Source organism: Chelonoidis abingdonii, chromosome 13 (assembly GCF_003597395.2).
Source record: "Chelonoidis abingdonii isolate Lonesome George chromosome 13, CheloAbing_2.0, whole genome shotgun sequence".
NCBI lineage: Eukaryota > Metazoa > Chordata > Testudines > Testudinidae > Chelonoidis > Chelonoidis abingdonii.
The window spans coordinates 13769590-13784834 of record NC_133781.1 but is presented as its reverse complement, the minus strand read 5'-3'; the positions used below and the strand labels follow the sequence as shown (position 1 = coordinate 13784834).

The window sequence follows — 15245 nt, the reverse complement described above, 5'->3', positions numbered from 1 at the left end:
CCCCCCCTCTGCCCTGAGGCACCCCCCCCACGGCAACTCCCCCCTGCTCCGCCTCCTCCCCGAGTACGCCGTCACCGCTCCAATTCTCTCGCCTCCCAGACTTGTGGCGCCAATCAGCTGTTTGGCGCTGCAAGCCTGGGAGAGAGAGAAGCAGAGGGGGCGGCATGCTCAGGGGAGGAGGTGGAGCAGAGGTGAGCTGGGGTGGGGAATTCCCTTGCGTGCTGCACCCCTGCTTACTTGCTGCAGGCGGCCCTGCCTGTGCCCCCCTACCCCAGGCCCCTCCGCCTAAATGCCGATGATCACCAGGGTGGCCGAAGATTCGGCCACCGCAGTTGCTGCGGAAGGACCCGAAATGCCGTCTCCCAAATGCTAGTGCCCTAGGTGACCGCCTAATGGGTTGCACCAGCCCTGCGCACACCCCACTACTGGAGGTGGAGGCAGGACTGGCTCCAGGTTTTCTGCTGCCCCAAGCAGGAGAAAAAAAAAAGCACCACGGCAGCGCGATCGTGCCGCTCCATTCTTCGGCAGCAACTTGGCGGCAGGTCCTTCGCTCGGAGAAGGACTGAGGGACCCCCCATTGAATTGCCGCTGAAGACCCAGACGTGCCCGCACAATAGCGGCCGGAGGGCCGCTCCTTGGTTTTGGCTGCCTCAAGCACCTGTTTCTTTAGCTGGTGCCTGCAGCGTGCAGCCTGCCCTGGGCACGGGGAGGCAGCAGCTGCTGCTGCTGCAGGATCCTGGTACCCCTTGCCTGTGGGAGGAGAAGGTGCTGGAGAAACCGCTCATCAGCTCGGGGAGCGGGGAAGCTGCTAAGGAGAGAGCCCAGCGCCCAGTCAAGGAAGAAGCGGCTGCTTCAGGGGACGAGCATGAGGCGTAAACTGAACCGGACGTGACCGGCCCGACTCCAGCCCTGCATACAAGGGGCGTGGCAAACTGCTGGGGGCGGAGCCTAGCGTCCCTTGGAGTCTGGAGCCGCCGGTTGGAGCCGGGGAAGCTGCTGGGAGAGGCGTTGGGTTTCTCCTTGCGCTCTGGCCCTGCAGGACGTCATCACTCAGCGCCGTTCTTGCGGTGTCAGGTGCCCCGTATGTCTCTGTGGTGCTGTCGGGATCTCCCTCCAGCGCGTTAGTGTCTCTGAGTTGGTTCCGCGCCCGTTTGGTGCGGCTGGGGCCGGAGATCCCCGGCAGGAGGTGAGAGACAGAGCGGGGTACGTACGCGGGTTAAAGTCATCGGAAGGGGGAAGTGTTCCGGGGGCGCCGGTCAGGGACCCTTGGGGGGCGTTGAGAGTCAGGCTGTGGGGGAGGGGTGAGTAGTTGTGAGTCTGTGGGAGAAGCCGGGGAGGAGTGTTGGCGCGGCGCGGAGGGGACAGCCACACCAGGGTGAAGAACAGGGTCTGGAGTCTGTTCTGGGTTGTGGGGTAGGTGTACTTTGCTCACCCCACCCGCTGGCTGGGTGCCACACTTACCCTCCCAGGTTCCTGTTACAAATGTTCCTTGCTTCTCATGGGGTGAGGTGTGATGCAGGCACGTGAGTTAGTAATAAAATTTTTGTCATGGTGCCTAAATGCTGTGGCAGGACAAACAGAGAAGTGGAACAAAGTGGGCAGCAGGGCTTGTTTTCGCTGTTAAAAAAAACTTGGAATTTTTTTACCTTCAGGTAACTAACACGTTTGAGCAATCCCAAGGTAAAGGGAAGACATCATGGTACATCACTTTTAACTTGCTAAGATCAGCCCTGTCTGGCATTGATCTCTGTGAGTTTACCTCAGATAAATCTGAAGTGCCTAGTCCTCACTGTGGCTTCACCTTGGTATTGCTCATGTACCTTCATTACCTTGAGATTAAATACACAAGTTTTTTTGGGGAATGAAGACAAATTGATGGTTGTATTTCTGTTACCTATGGAAACCCATCAGTAGCTGTGGTATATTAAGGGTTACTTGGCATATGTGACTATATGAAAGTACATAGGTACAGATTGGGCTAGTACAGATCAAGATTATTCACAAATGGATCAGTGGATTAAATTATTTACCAATGTTCAGTTCAGTATGTCTGCTGGGAAACTAGCACAGTAGGGCACAGATTATTCGTCAAGTTCTTGGGATGTATTGAAGACAGTTTTTTATTTCAGAAGGTGGAGAAAGCTACTAGGGGAGAGGCTGTTCTAGATTTGTTTTTGACAAATCGGGAGGAACTGGTTGAGAATCTGAAAGTGGAAGGCAGCTTGGGTGAAAGTGATCATCAAACAATAGAGTTTATGATTCTAAGGAATGGTAGGAGGAAGAACAGCAAAATAAAGACAGTGGCTTTCAAGAAGGCAGACTTCAGCACACTCAGGGAGTTGGTGGGTAAGATCCCATGGAAAGCAAGTCTAAGGGAAGAAACTATTGAAGACAGTTGGCAGTTTTTCAGAGAGACATTATTAAGGACACAAGAGCAAACTATCCCACTGCATAGGAAAGATAGGAAGTATGGCAAGAGACCATCCTGGCTTACCCAGGAGTTCTTCAACGATCCAAAAATAAAAAAAAAGAGTCATACAAAAAGTGGAAACTAGATCAAATTACAAAAGATGAATATCAACAAATAACACAAGTATGTAGGGACAGGCCAAGGCACAAAACAAAATCAAACTAGCTAGCAACATAAAGGGTAACAAGAAAACATTCTACAAATACATTTGAAACAAGAGGAAGATCAAGGATAGGTTAGGTCCTTTACTCAGTGAGGGGGAAAAAACAATAACAGAAAATGTGGAAATGACAGAGGTGCTTAACAACTACTTTGTTTTGGTTTTCACCAAGAAGGTTGGTGGTGATTGGATGTCTAACATAGTGAATGCCAGTGAAATTGAGGTAGGATTACAGGCTAAAATAGGGGAAGAACAAGTTAAAAATTACATAGACAAGTTAGATGTCTTCTAGTGACCAGGGCCTGATGAAATGCATCCTAGAATACACAAGGAGCTGACTAAGGAGATATCTGAGCCGTTAGTGATTATCTCTGAAAAGTCAAGGAAGACGAGAGAGATTCCAGAAGACTGGAAAAGAGCAAATATAGTGCCAATCTATAAAAAGGGAAATAGGTATAACCCAGGAAATTACAGACCAGTCAGCTTAACTTCTGTATCCGGAAAGATAATGGAGCAAATAATTAAGAAATCAATTTGCGATCATCTAGAAGATAATGAGGTGATAAATAACAGCATGGATTTGTTAAGAAGAAATCATGTCAAACCAATCTGATAGCTTTCTTTGACAGGGTAGCAAGCCTTGCGGATGGGAGGAAAGCGGTAGTGGTATATCTTGATTTTAGTAAAGAGGACCAACACCGGGGCTTTGTCAAGCTAGGCCTTAAAAACCTCTAAGGACGGAGATTCCAGCACCTCCCTAGGTAACCCATTCCAGTGCTTCACCACCCTCCTAGTGAAATAATGTTTTATAATATCCAACCTAGACCTCCCCCACTGCAACTTGAAACCATTGCTTCTTGTTCTGTCATCTGCCACCACTGAGAACAGCCTAGCTCCATCCTCTTTGGAACTCCCCTTCTGGTAGTTGAAGTCTGCTATGAAATCCCCCCTCACTCTTCTCTTCTGCAGATTAAATAACCCCAGTTCCCTCAGTCTCTGTACAGTTTTCAAGTAGGAAGGAGAGAGAAAAATTGTTCTTAACCTCTGAGGATAGGACAAAAAGCAATGGGCTTAAATTGCAGCACAGAAGGTTTAGGTTGGACATTAGGAAAAACTTCCTAACTGTCAGGGTGGTTAAGCACTGGAATAAATTGCCGAGGGAGGTGGTGAAATCTCCATCATTGGAGATTTTTAAGAGCAGGTTAGACAAATACCACTCAGGAATGGTCTAGATAATACTTAGTCCTGCCATGAGTGTAGGGAACTGGACTAGATGACCTCTTGAGGTCTCTTCCAGTTCTATGATTCTATGGTTCTGTATCTATTTATTTTGTTTGCTAACATTCTGAAAACAGGATTTTGTTCATATTAATACTCTTGAACAAAACAAGTAATCTGAATGTCCACAAATTGTCAGTTGGAATCAGCAATGTGTGACATCAGTCTTGAATTATGTATTGTATTTTGTTGTTGTTGTTGTTGTTGTTATTATTTGTATTTTTTATGACCAAACATTTTGGGCAATAATCAGTAGGTTGAAAACCAAAAATTTGTTGTATAAACTTTTCTGGGAATAATTACCAAATCTTTTCCTAGCTCTAGCAACATTGGCATAGGGTCTGCTACTGTTGTAAAATCATCCTTTATAATTAAATGTGAAATAAATTGATGAGCCTGATTCACGCTCTAGCAAGGCAGTATGTTGCTAAAGCAGAATGGTAAAAATCTAACTGTTCAACATATTAATGCTAAGCACTTAATTTGGAGCTTTTGATCGGGAGTACAAGATTTAATATCGCAAAAATTTTGTGAAGTGATTAGTTAAGGTCTTTATTTTGAACATGTGAAGCACAACGTAAGCACTAAGTATGGTACATTTAATTATGATGGTTACTTTTGCTGACTTTCTTTCTCTTTAATATTTAAAAGCCAACAATGCCGAGAAAAAGATGCACAAGACCCACAATATTAAATTCTTCAGAAAAGAAAACCAGGAGACAAATTATTGATAAAAGAGTGGCGTACACAAGGATATACTTGGGGAATCAAATTGGCCGATGGCTGACCTTAAGGGAAAAACTGGATTTCAAAAGAGACACAGACCTGGCAGGATTTTTGCTGGATCTGTAAGTAAAATAATACCTCACCTGCATGAATATGAAACTAATCACTTTTTTTTTTGGTACTATGGTTATTATTTTGCATATTAGATAGAAGTGGTAGAAGGTTCCCAGAATGGCGGCAGGAGAATCCAGGAGGGCTTTGCCTTTGATGTCCTGTTCCCCTCAAAATCAAACTCCATCATAGCACCATTTCGGAATCTGGGAATTAGCATATTAGAGGAGACCAGCTGTCTATATAGTTTAGTAGTGGTCAGTATCAGCTACGTTAGAGGAAGGTTCGAAAAAGCCCTGCAGTCCCAGTTATGGAGTAGTTTTACTCCAGGTAGATTGTTTTCTTAACTCCCCAGAGGTTGACTTATGCCCTGAAGCTTTCCAGAACTCTTGATTTGATTTTTAATTTTTTTTTGTATATCTCTAGGGGTGTGTGTGTGTGTGTGTATATATATATATATATGTATATATATATAAAATTCTCTTTTTGAATCTTGTTATATTTCTGGTCTCAATTATATCTTTTATCATCAAATTTGATAGGCAAATAGTGTGTTCTGTTAAACTTTCATCGATCCTGTATTTTTCACCTTTCAGTTTCAGGGAGCGACCCCTTGTTTTTGTAAAATAAGAGGGTGAGTAGCAGTGCCTGATCTACTTTCTCAGAACCGGTCATTAGTTTGTACACCTTTACTGTATCTCTTCCTTATTTACCTCCTTTCTAAGGTGTGAGTTTTTTTAGTGACCTCATATGAAGATAGTCCATGGCTGTAATTCTTGTTGTCCATCTCTGAATCCCTTCTTTATTTCTACTACATATTTTTGCGATGGGATGACCAGAACTAAACAAGAGTATTCTAGGTAAGATTGTATCATTAGTTAATAGCTATATATAGTTTTAATTATTCTCCATCTTATTTCTTATGCATCCTAATAATTGTCCTTTTCTGACTCCTGCTGCACAACAGGCCTCCATTGAGGTGTCCATACTGATGCACAGGTTTTTTTCTTGAGTTAGCAGATAAGTTTAAATACACTGAGTTCTAAATTATTCCCTCCAGTGGGCATTATTTTGCATTTGTCAACACCGAATTCTGTCTGCCATTGTGTTGCCCATTCAACTAATTTGATTAGGTCTTTTTGCGAGTTCTAATAGTCTTTAGTCTTCAGTAACCCAAGTAATGTTGTGTCATCTGTAAATTCATCCATGTCATTACTCACTGCCTTTTTTCCAGATCACTAACAAACACTAGTCCTTGCTGTACTCAACGGTTAACCTTGTGCCATGTTGAAAATTAGGATTCTTCTTTGAGTTATTGTCCACATAGATTCCATTCTTGCTGTGCATATGCCCCAGATACACAATATCGTATTCTTTTGGCCAGCAGTGTCTGTTGAGGCTGTACCAACTCACTAGATGTCCTTGTGCCCCCCTCACTGAGGACATAAAGGGCAGAGTGAGTCCAACTAGCCCTTCTTAGTGCCTATGTCACCAAAGACTGAACCCCTGCAGTTTCCACTTGCATCTCTGCACACTGCACTAGTATAGTCTGTCTCGCTTTAGGATATTAATTATTATATAGTTAGAGTTAGTCTTTTGCCAATTGGCACAAAAAATCTTTTTAATTAAATACTTAAGGGCAGCCCCATCTTCCTTAGTTTTGCAGACTAATGGTCAAACCCTACATCTGGATCCAAGTTCCTGCAGCATCCTGAATGCAGGCTGGTAGAAACCCACCAAAAGAATCTGTTCAGCTGAAGTTCAGAACATTGTGCTCCAAAGCCAAAAAGCCTCAGCTAGACTAACTTAAAAAACATAGTAGTAGAGGTTTACTTTTTGAGCATCTCAGTACCAGCTTTCTGTCCTTAGAATAGCTCAGCAATATTGGATTGTTTATTAGTCCTGAAACAATCTGGGCTTCTTGTCAGTACCATAAAGGTCTCTCTAGCAGCAACACAGTGGTAAGGTTCTTTCAGGGCTTTACTTGTGTTTTTATTCCCCCCCCCCAATGCATCTTGAGATCTCAGTATAATATTGGCAGGGTTGGGGAGTTCCCTGCTTTGAGCCTTTAGTAACCTGTTCCCTCTATCATTTATATATAAAGCCTGCCTTGTAAGTGGCTGTTACATCATCAGCTCACAGGTTTGGAGAGATTCAGGCCCTCATGGCAGGTCCACCTTATACAGTGTTTTATAGGAAGAGAGTCAATCTCAGGCCTCATCCCAGGTTCCTACTTAAATTTGTTTTGGAATTCCATGTAAAATAATTCATTCATCTCCCAGTTTTCTTTTGCAAGCCTCACTCCGCCACAAGGGAAACTAAACTTCACACACTTGATGTAGTAAGTTAACTGTGTGTATTGTCAGGAGAAAACCATTCAGAAACATACCTCAACTGTTAGTTGCCTTTGAAAAGGTGACTGCAATATCAGGTTAAATATCCTCTTAGAAATTATCTAAGTGGGTCTCCAACCATATAAGGCCATGTTATGATTTAGGCAGATTAGTTCCATTACACCCAGCCATGTTAGAGCTCATTGCATCAGAGCTTAGGCAGCCTCTAATGTATGAAGATTGTCTGCAGTCATTGTTTAAGTTGGACTCCTACGTGTCTCCAAGCAAAGAGAAGCTTGTTAGTTATAAATAGTGGAATCTTGTTCAGTCACTCGAACAAGAAATGAGTTATTTACCTTACACTAAATTCAAGAGGTTGTCCACATAGATTCCTTGTTCCACCCTCCTTCCCTTCTATTACAAAGTCCTACTCCTCTGGAATTCGGTATTGGCAAAGAAACTGAGGGATGGTTGGGCCCATTCTTCCCTTTATGCCCTTGAGTGGGTGGGGTATGAGGGCATTTAGGGTGCAGACATACCCCAAATAGACATGGCTGGCCAAAGAATTGGATCTTGCATGCATGCAGTCCATGTGTTCCAAGAGTGGAAGCCATATGGATAACATATCTCAATGAACCACAGTTATCTAAGGTGAGGCATCTCGTGACTGGCTAGTTCCTTTTTTTTTTTTTTTTTGGCTTTTATCTCCTTATGCCGGGGATCTGGTTGCACTCAGCAGAGTCTGTGAAGAAGAGGAGTGGAGAAGGGTGGCTTCTGTTGAATGGAAGGCTGAACAGGTATCAATGGTGAAGGGGAGGAAGTGAAAGTAAGGAATTAACCATGACTAAGTAGAGAGACAGTTGGAGGTAGCTAGTTTGTTTGTTATATTTGTAAAGGTGCTGGTTAGATACGTATGCAGTGTAGTTGTAGCTGTGTCAGTGTCAGGATGCTTGAGTGAGAAAGTGGGTGAGATAATATCTTTTATTGGACTAACTTCTATTGGTGAGAGAGGCAAGCTTTCAAGCCACATAGAGCTCTCTGTGTGATTCAGAAGCTTGCCGCTCTCACCAATAGAAGTTGGTCCAACAAAAGATATTACCTCACCTTAGACATATGATAGTCATCACTCTGACTACTCTGCTTGCTTGGTTGTATATTTTTACCTCCACACTGCATCTTTGTGTTTTTCGAAAGTAAGATTTTGGGATGTAGACTATGTGATCTGATGGCTGTGCAGTGTCTACCGTGTTTTGAATGCTATTTGAATATAACTACCATCCTTTTAATTCTTGTAGCTATGACCATGATGATCCATTACCTGAAGAAGTAGTAGTCTCCTTACCTGAAAATATGAGAATCGTAACTGCAAAAGAAGAAGGAGATTTACATGATGACTCCTTCAGCTGTTGGAATGTTAGTGATACTACTTTATTTTATGCAATTGATATTCATAAAGATAAGATGTAGAGTACAAGTCTTCTAGCCTTCTCTTAAGTTAATTTTGCTGTATTGTCTCATATCAGATGTATGGCATTTTATGCTCTGAAGTATCCTAAAAAGGAGAACTTATTCTTTTAAAAGGTGTCCCTTTTCTGATGGTGTCCACACCAAATCCGTTGATCTGCCTGTCAGAGCCCATTTCTTAAATATTGTGTTTTATTCTCCAGGGCTTTAAAAAAATCTGTTTAATGTAATTAAAACATCTGCCTGAATGAATGGGTGGAATTGAGCCCATGGCGCTGTTGGCTCTATGAGAGATGGAGAGGCTGGGATCAAGTGCCACTATTTCTCTTTCAGGATGTGAAGGAGAGACAAGAAGAATAGTAGTTAGAACAGTCATGTTTTTTCCATATGCTGGGGTGGGGGATTGAGGGAGTAGAATGCACTCTGAGCCACTACTATTTTCATAGAACTAGAGATGGGGAGAGCAGGGCACAGAACGGTCTCTGAACTGCTGCTCCTTTAAGAGAAGGTCACGGAGTGAGTAGCAGAGGGCCCACAAGGATAGCAGGACGTGGGAGGCCAAAGGCTATCCGTATTTCCAGGAGAAGAGCAAAGGCAGCAGCAGAGAAACAGAGTGTAGGTTGGTGGGTGGGATGGGGTAATGATCATGTATTTCGTTAGGTGGCTTGAAGATGGGTTAATAGACATAAAATACGCATGATTTTGGTAGGGCATTTGGCAACCGGAGTATCTCACCTGATGTAGCAGCTTGAGTTAATGGTTGAGTAGGCGTTGTGAGAAAATTCTTCAAGCCATGGGACTTTCAAAGACAACAATTATAAAACTAACATTAAGCTTTCTTAAATATTTTACTAATATCAAACCTTTTGTAATATAGATGTGACAGTGAGGACCGACTGACTGCAGAATCAGCCTGTTCTTTACCACAAAGTAGGGGATTCAGAACTGTGAAAGAAGAGAGGCATTTGCAGGATGATTCCTCTTCAGTACAGACTGATGAAAAGTTAGTGATACTTTTTTTTTTTTTCCTATCTTTACAAATTTTCGATAAAGTAAAAATATTTTTAAAATATTTGCTGGTATCCAAAATAACTGAAAGGGCTAAGTTTTGTTATCTCCTAGTTATATAGTTGTTTCCTTTTTAGAACACTGGTTACAAGAGTTAACTTGAATATTGAGACCTGCTCTTCTTGGATTCTCACAAGACAATTGTTTTTCAGTCTGGTACCTTGCAATTTATTGGAAGCAAGAAGTAGCTAATTTTATTTCTCTGTTTTATTGCATGGTGTTGCTTTCTTAAACCACTGGAGACTGGGTTTTATATTAAATATTTTTTTTTTGTTAGAAATGCGTTTTACTTCTCCAATTTAAATTGAAATCTGACTTCCCTAGTAATCCACATTGAGTTTGGTTTATTAGCTGAAAATTTCCAGCCAATAGTGCAACAGCTTTTATATGGCTCATGTCAAAAAGCAGCTGTAGTGAAATCAAACTGGAAAGAACCTGAAGCAATTGTATATAATCTTTTTCACTCACTGTTTCAAGAGATGCTTTGTCGTGTCTCTTAAAACTTGTTACGTACTCAAAAGTAGACTTCTTTCCTGATCCAGAGTAAGTGAAATCATGAGAAATTGGATATTTTCTCTTTCTGTCATATCCTTGAGGTCCCAAATCAACACTGGTGTCCTTCAAGTCAATGATTACATTAATGCTGCTTCTCACTTAGCCAAAATGATTAAAATAGAATCATATGAGGTGCTATGGAGCCTGCAATCACTGAATGTGTTCCTGTGTCGCAGTATGCCCTATCACTTCTGGTCTGTATAGTAAGAAAGTTGGTTTAAAAATTAAAACTAAGTTTCTCTCATGCAGCAGTGCAGAACACAACAGTCAGGACAATGCAAATAATGCTACTTATTTCAAAAGTTTAAAATGGATGGATTAAACATAATTAAATTTTCAGTTATAAACATGTATGTGTTTATGTATTCCTGAAAGCATGCTAGATCTTTCACAAAATAAAAAAGTCACTCTCCTTGCTGCAAGGAGCTTAGTTTCTGACAATTAGACAGATGTAACAAGTGAGCGCAAAAATGTTAGGGACTAAGAGGGAAAGCAGGATGAGGGTTACCAAAGTAAGCTAATTGTCTACATAGATTTGTAGCGTTAGATGCCTTGATATTTCCATTCTGTATTGGTATTTACACACTCAGGAGGTTGAAAGGGATACTTTGTGCAGCAGAGCTATGAAGGAAAGCAAAATCAATTAATGATTAATAGGTTTAAGACAGGTAACAATGGAGAGTCAGTTGTGTTGAGTTCTGGGATTTTTAATATGATATTGACATCAGAAGGACAGAGTGGATTTAGAAGAGTGCAGGTACAGTGAAGGACTGCTATTGGAGTAGCTGCTGTTGTTAGCCAATATTATCTTTTGAAATTCCTCCCTGGATGGCTGTTGGTGTGGGCCACAGTTTTGGGGGGGAATGTTGCTGCATCTAGTGTGCTCAGTTGGATTCCCCTGTGTCTGGGGTGAGAAGTGAGCATCCAAACTGTTGCCTTCCCACTAGTGCTGTACATGGAGTGGTTGCTTCTGTAAGCCATTCAGAGCTGTTGGCCTTGTAAATCCAATTCTGAATGGCAGCTGCTGCTGTATTTATAATGTATGTATATAGAGGTGGCGTGTGTTGTGGTAAACATCTGTCCCAAATCTGGACCTTAGCGTCCAAAATCTGGGTGCTTACTGTGGACTCCCTCAAGCTTTCTACCAGCTTGGATCTTATCTCGCTGCCACCAGACAGGAATACAGCGCCTGCCTCGCTCTGGTCCCCCCAGACTTTCCCTGGAGAGACCCCCCAAGACCCAGAGCCCCTGGGTCTCCCTATCTCATCCCCCAGCTTCCCTCCCTTTCCCTGGGTTAGCCGGAGTGATGCCATATTATGCTCCTTGAATACAAGCCAGCGAGGATAATTTACCTCCCCCTGGGCTATGCATTCAAACCTAGTCAGCTAACACAAAGAGATTCCCCCCTCCCTTCTTCCCATAGCTGTACCTAGAGAAAAGACCTCAAGCAAGTCTTAAAAAGAAAACTTTATATAAAAAGAAAGATATACATAAACTAAACACTGCATTAAAAGATCAATACAGGGATATGGCTTATAAGAAAATAGGAATAAACAGTCTGATTTAAAAGATAGCCAATTTAAACCAGTCTAGCAAAACAACACACATGTAAATACAAAACAAAGCATATAGCAGCCTATTGCCTTGCTACCTTTGTACTCACACTTTGGTAGACGAAAGTTAGAAAAAAGATTGGAGTTAGAAGAAGAGCTGTTTCACTCCATAGCCGGGAGAAACAAAAGACTCTGAGTTTCTTCCCCCCCCCCCCCTGAAAAAAATCCAGTTCTCTGATTGGTCCTCTGGTCAGGTGTTCGGTTCCCCCTTTACAGGTAAAGAAAATTTAACCCTTACCTATCTACTTATGACGTGTGTATATACACACACACACACACACACACACACAGTATTTTAAAGGGCTTGAATCAGTTACTTTAGTGACAAAATGTAAGGATACATGACATCCACACACAACAAAAAGTTGTAAAATCAATATTAATAAAAGTGAATAAATAGAGTGGGAAGATTAAGTCCAAACAACTGTTTTAATTGAAACAGTACCTTGCTGTGTTTGCAGCCCAGACACTGAAGCTTTGCATAAGGACACAAGAGCTGGAAATTCAAATTAGCTAATCTATTTGGTTGGGTATGCTGAGTGAACTACACAAAATAAATTGCATAAATAACAGTAAAAAATAATGTGGTCTTTTAAATCTTCAGGTTTTAGTAATGTAAGTGGTTCTCAGTAACACAGATGAAGAAACTTGGTATCTTTTTAAAAATATCATTTTGAATCTGATGTTGGTCCTTTAACATTGATTATTACAAACTGAAATGTTCTCTTCACCTCTTTTTCTTGACTTCAGAAATATATGTTTTGGAGAGATCGAGTGGGTGGGAGGGAGGGAAGGACTTTGGTCATTTTAAGATCAGCAACAATCTAAAGGTGCACAGAGCAATTTTGCTCGTCTACACAATCCATTCCATACTAAATGTGAAGCTTGCTTAAACACATTAAATGTATTTGTTCAGGGCACGTACAGAAATGAGTGTAAAACTTTTTTTCTTTGTTTAACAGCCATAGTCTTAACATACATGTGACAGTCATAACGAGATACATAAAGGAACTGTGAAAGAGATGGAATGGCCACACACCACTTACTAACATTCCGTCCTGTGCTGATGATGTCTTTTAAAGTGTGCATTATGACACTGAGTGTGTGTACTGTAATGAAGGACTCTGCAATCCCTTAAAATAACTGTCAGTTTTAAAGCATATGTGGTTCTGCTAGTTCATGAAGTCCCTATTGAAAATATTTCCAATGTATTTAGGGCCACATTCTATTCCAATCAAGTGCTCTAGTTTTGAGATTGAGTAAATGTTGGATAGTCAATCCAGCAAACATTGTGCAGACCAGTAGTATTGCTGTGTGCAGTTCATTTTGCTTATCTTACATTTCATTTGTATCCATTTGTGTCCACTTTTAATGATTCTTATAAAATGTTATAACATCAGTCTAAAATAGTGTGATGCTCATGGAGGTAACAATAGCATTTTGCCAATCGATGTGGTTGACCTCTTACTGTACTTCCACCAAACCTATTCACATCTTGACAGTAGAGACCAAGAAAAGCTCCAGTAGGTATGATTGTCCATTTCTTTCTTTAGGTTCAGTTATACCTAAGAATTGATAATTAATTTGGTACATATTTTAGTGATCTTTCTAAAAATGTACTTTCAATATGTGCATGGGACACTAGAGAGCCTAAGAAATTAGTGTAATTGCATGTTATCCAGTCTCGTGAATATATAGTAATGTATTCCAAGAACATAGGCCTAACTTTTAAATATGAGTTTTCTATTCAAAATTATTATTCCTGAATCTTCTATTTCTGATTTTTTCGTAATATGATTAATTTGAATATTTCCCTTTTAACAGATAAGTCAGTATTCATACAATAAGACTTCCTGGTATTCAGGTGAAGATTCTCCTATTGGCTCTGAATCTGACCTTTCAGAAAGGTAAAATTATCTAATACAGAAGGTATTTCCTTTGTGCATAGTATAAATTGGTACTTCGAAGAGCAGTGTATTTTATATTGTTTGTAAAGTATTTACTAAATATTCTTATTAAAGGAATATTAAAATTATATTGTCTCAATGTTTTAGTTTCTCTTCTGGTTCCTGGGACTGGCATCTTGAATATTTTAGCGTTCTTAAGGACTTCCTTAACATCTAAGTAGCTTCCACCATTCATTCTTTACTTGTTTGAAAGATACCTTCTAACTACAGTCTTGTTGTTTTCAGAGCCTTTGTAGCAAGTATTTGCCTATTTCATACCCATTTGGTCATCTATTGTAGATATCTCTTAGTTTTTAATAGCAGATTTAAGAAACAGTATTGTTTTCATGTTCTTCAGGACACTACAGGCTGTGAAGGGTAGGTGAGCTCTTACTACCCAAATGATTCAGGGTGTTTTTTTTGTTTGTTTGTTTGGTTTGTTTGTTTTTGTTAATTAACCTGTTGGACTTGTAAGAACCCAGTTCTAACCTTTAATTCTGATTTATCAATTCCATGTCAACTTTAGACACTAGTTCATGGCTATCAGTCTTTATCTCAAAGCAATTAATTCTTGCTTTGAATAGATCAGACTTGCCATCAGTCACCCAACTGAGAAGCTCCTACTCTGTGATTTGTTTTCATTCTGGTTTTAGGTTTAACCTAATTAATAAGGTTGCGAGTAGTCACTGTTTTTATTATCAGTTGGCACTTCCCAATTTCCCTTGCAGACAGCCATGCTTATCTCTTAACGTAGATCAAATAAGTCTGAATATTTGACATTTAGAGTACAGTGTGAGAACTCTTCTGGCATAAGACAGAATTAAGTTCTTGTACATGATGTGATCCAAAGACAGTGCAGATAACCATGTTTACATAAGTTCAGCACAAAAAATGCAGCTTTGCTCATTTAGCCCTTAAGTAATAGAAGAAAGCAAACATATAATGGCTTACTTTTCAGGGCAACAACCACCTTTTTGTTGTGTGTCTGTGCAGTGCTAGCACAATGGGGCCTGGATCCCTGTTTGGGCTGTGGGTACTACTGCAGTATCAGTAGCAATAATATTGATTGCAAGAAGCATGTTATACATAATGGACTTGTTTCATATCCACATACAAGATATTAAGTACAACTTATAGTGAATAAAAATAAAAGAATATCTCTAACTTTTCATTGAGTTGGTCAAGTTTTATTTTGGAATCAGCAGTAAAATGTATTCATTTTTCTGCAATGGATCAATAAAACTGATGATGATGGCTGATAATTTAGATGGTAGGGTTGGCAGCTGACGCCAAACGCCAAAAATTAAAATGTCTGTACACTAATGCGAGGAGCCTAGGTAACAATATGGAGGAACTGGAGCTACTGGTGCAGGAAGTGAAACCGGATATTATAGGGATAACAGAAACCTGGTGGAATAGTACTCATGACTGGAGTACAGGTATTGAAGGCTATGTGCTGTTTAGAAAAGACAGGAAGAAAGGCAAAGGTGGTGGAGTAGCATTGTACATCAATGATGAGGT

The 15245-nt window shown here is 40.8% G+C and overlaps 1 protein-coding gene across 5 annotated transcripts in view; it reads left to right on the top strand.

Moving 5' to 3' along the window:
• The first annotated feature begins 988 nt into the window (after positions 1–988).
• Positions 989–15245, top strand: part of LOC116832200 (uncharacterized) — a 24357-nt gene continuing 10100 nt past the window's right edge. For 2 of the 5 annotated variants that reach the window (XM_075071760.1, XM_075071759.1), the window contains exons 1-5: positions 1041–1186; positions 4560–4756; positions 8374–8491; positions 9420–9545; positions 12741–13685. Coding sequence is in view for 1 of the 5 variants with exons in the window: in XM_075071763.1 (XP_074927864.1) it covers positions 4688–4756; positions 5342–5379; positions 8374–8491; positions 9420–9425 (231 nt within the window). In the remaining 4 variants the exon portion in view is untranslated. Of the gene's footprint in view, positions 1187–4559; positions 4757–5341; positions 5380–8373; positions 8492–9419; positions 9546–12740; positions 13814–15245 lie in introns of those variants that run through there. The other 3 variants (XM_075071763.1, XM_075071761.1, XM_075071762.1) reach the window with 3 other exon arrangements.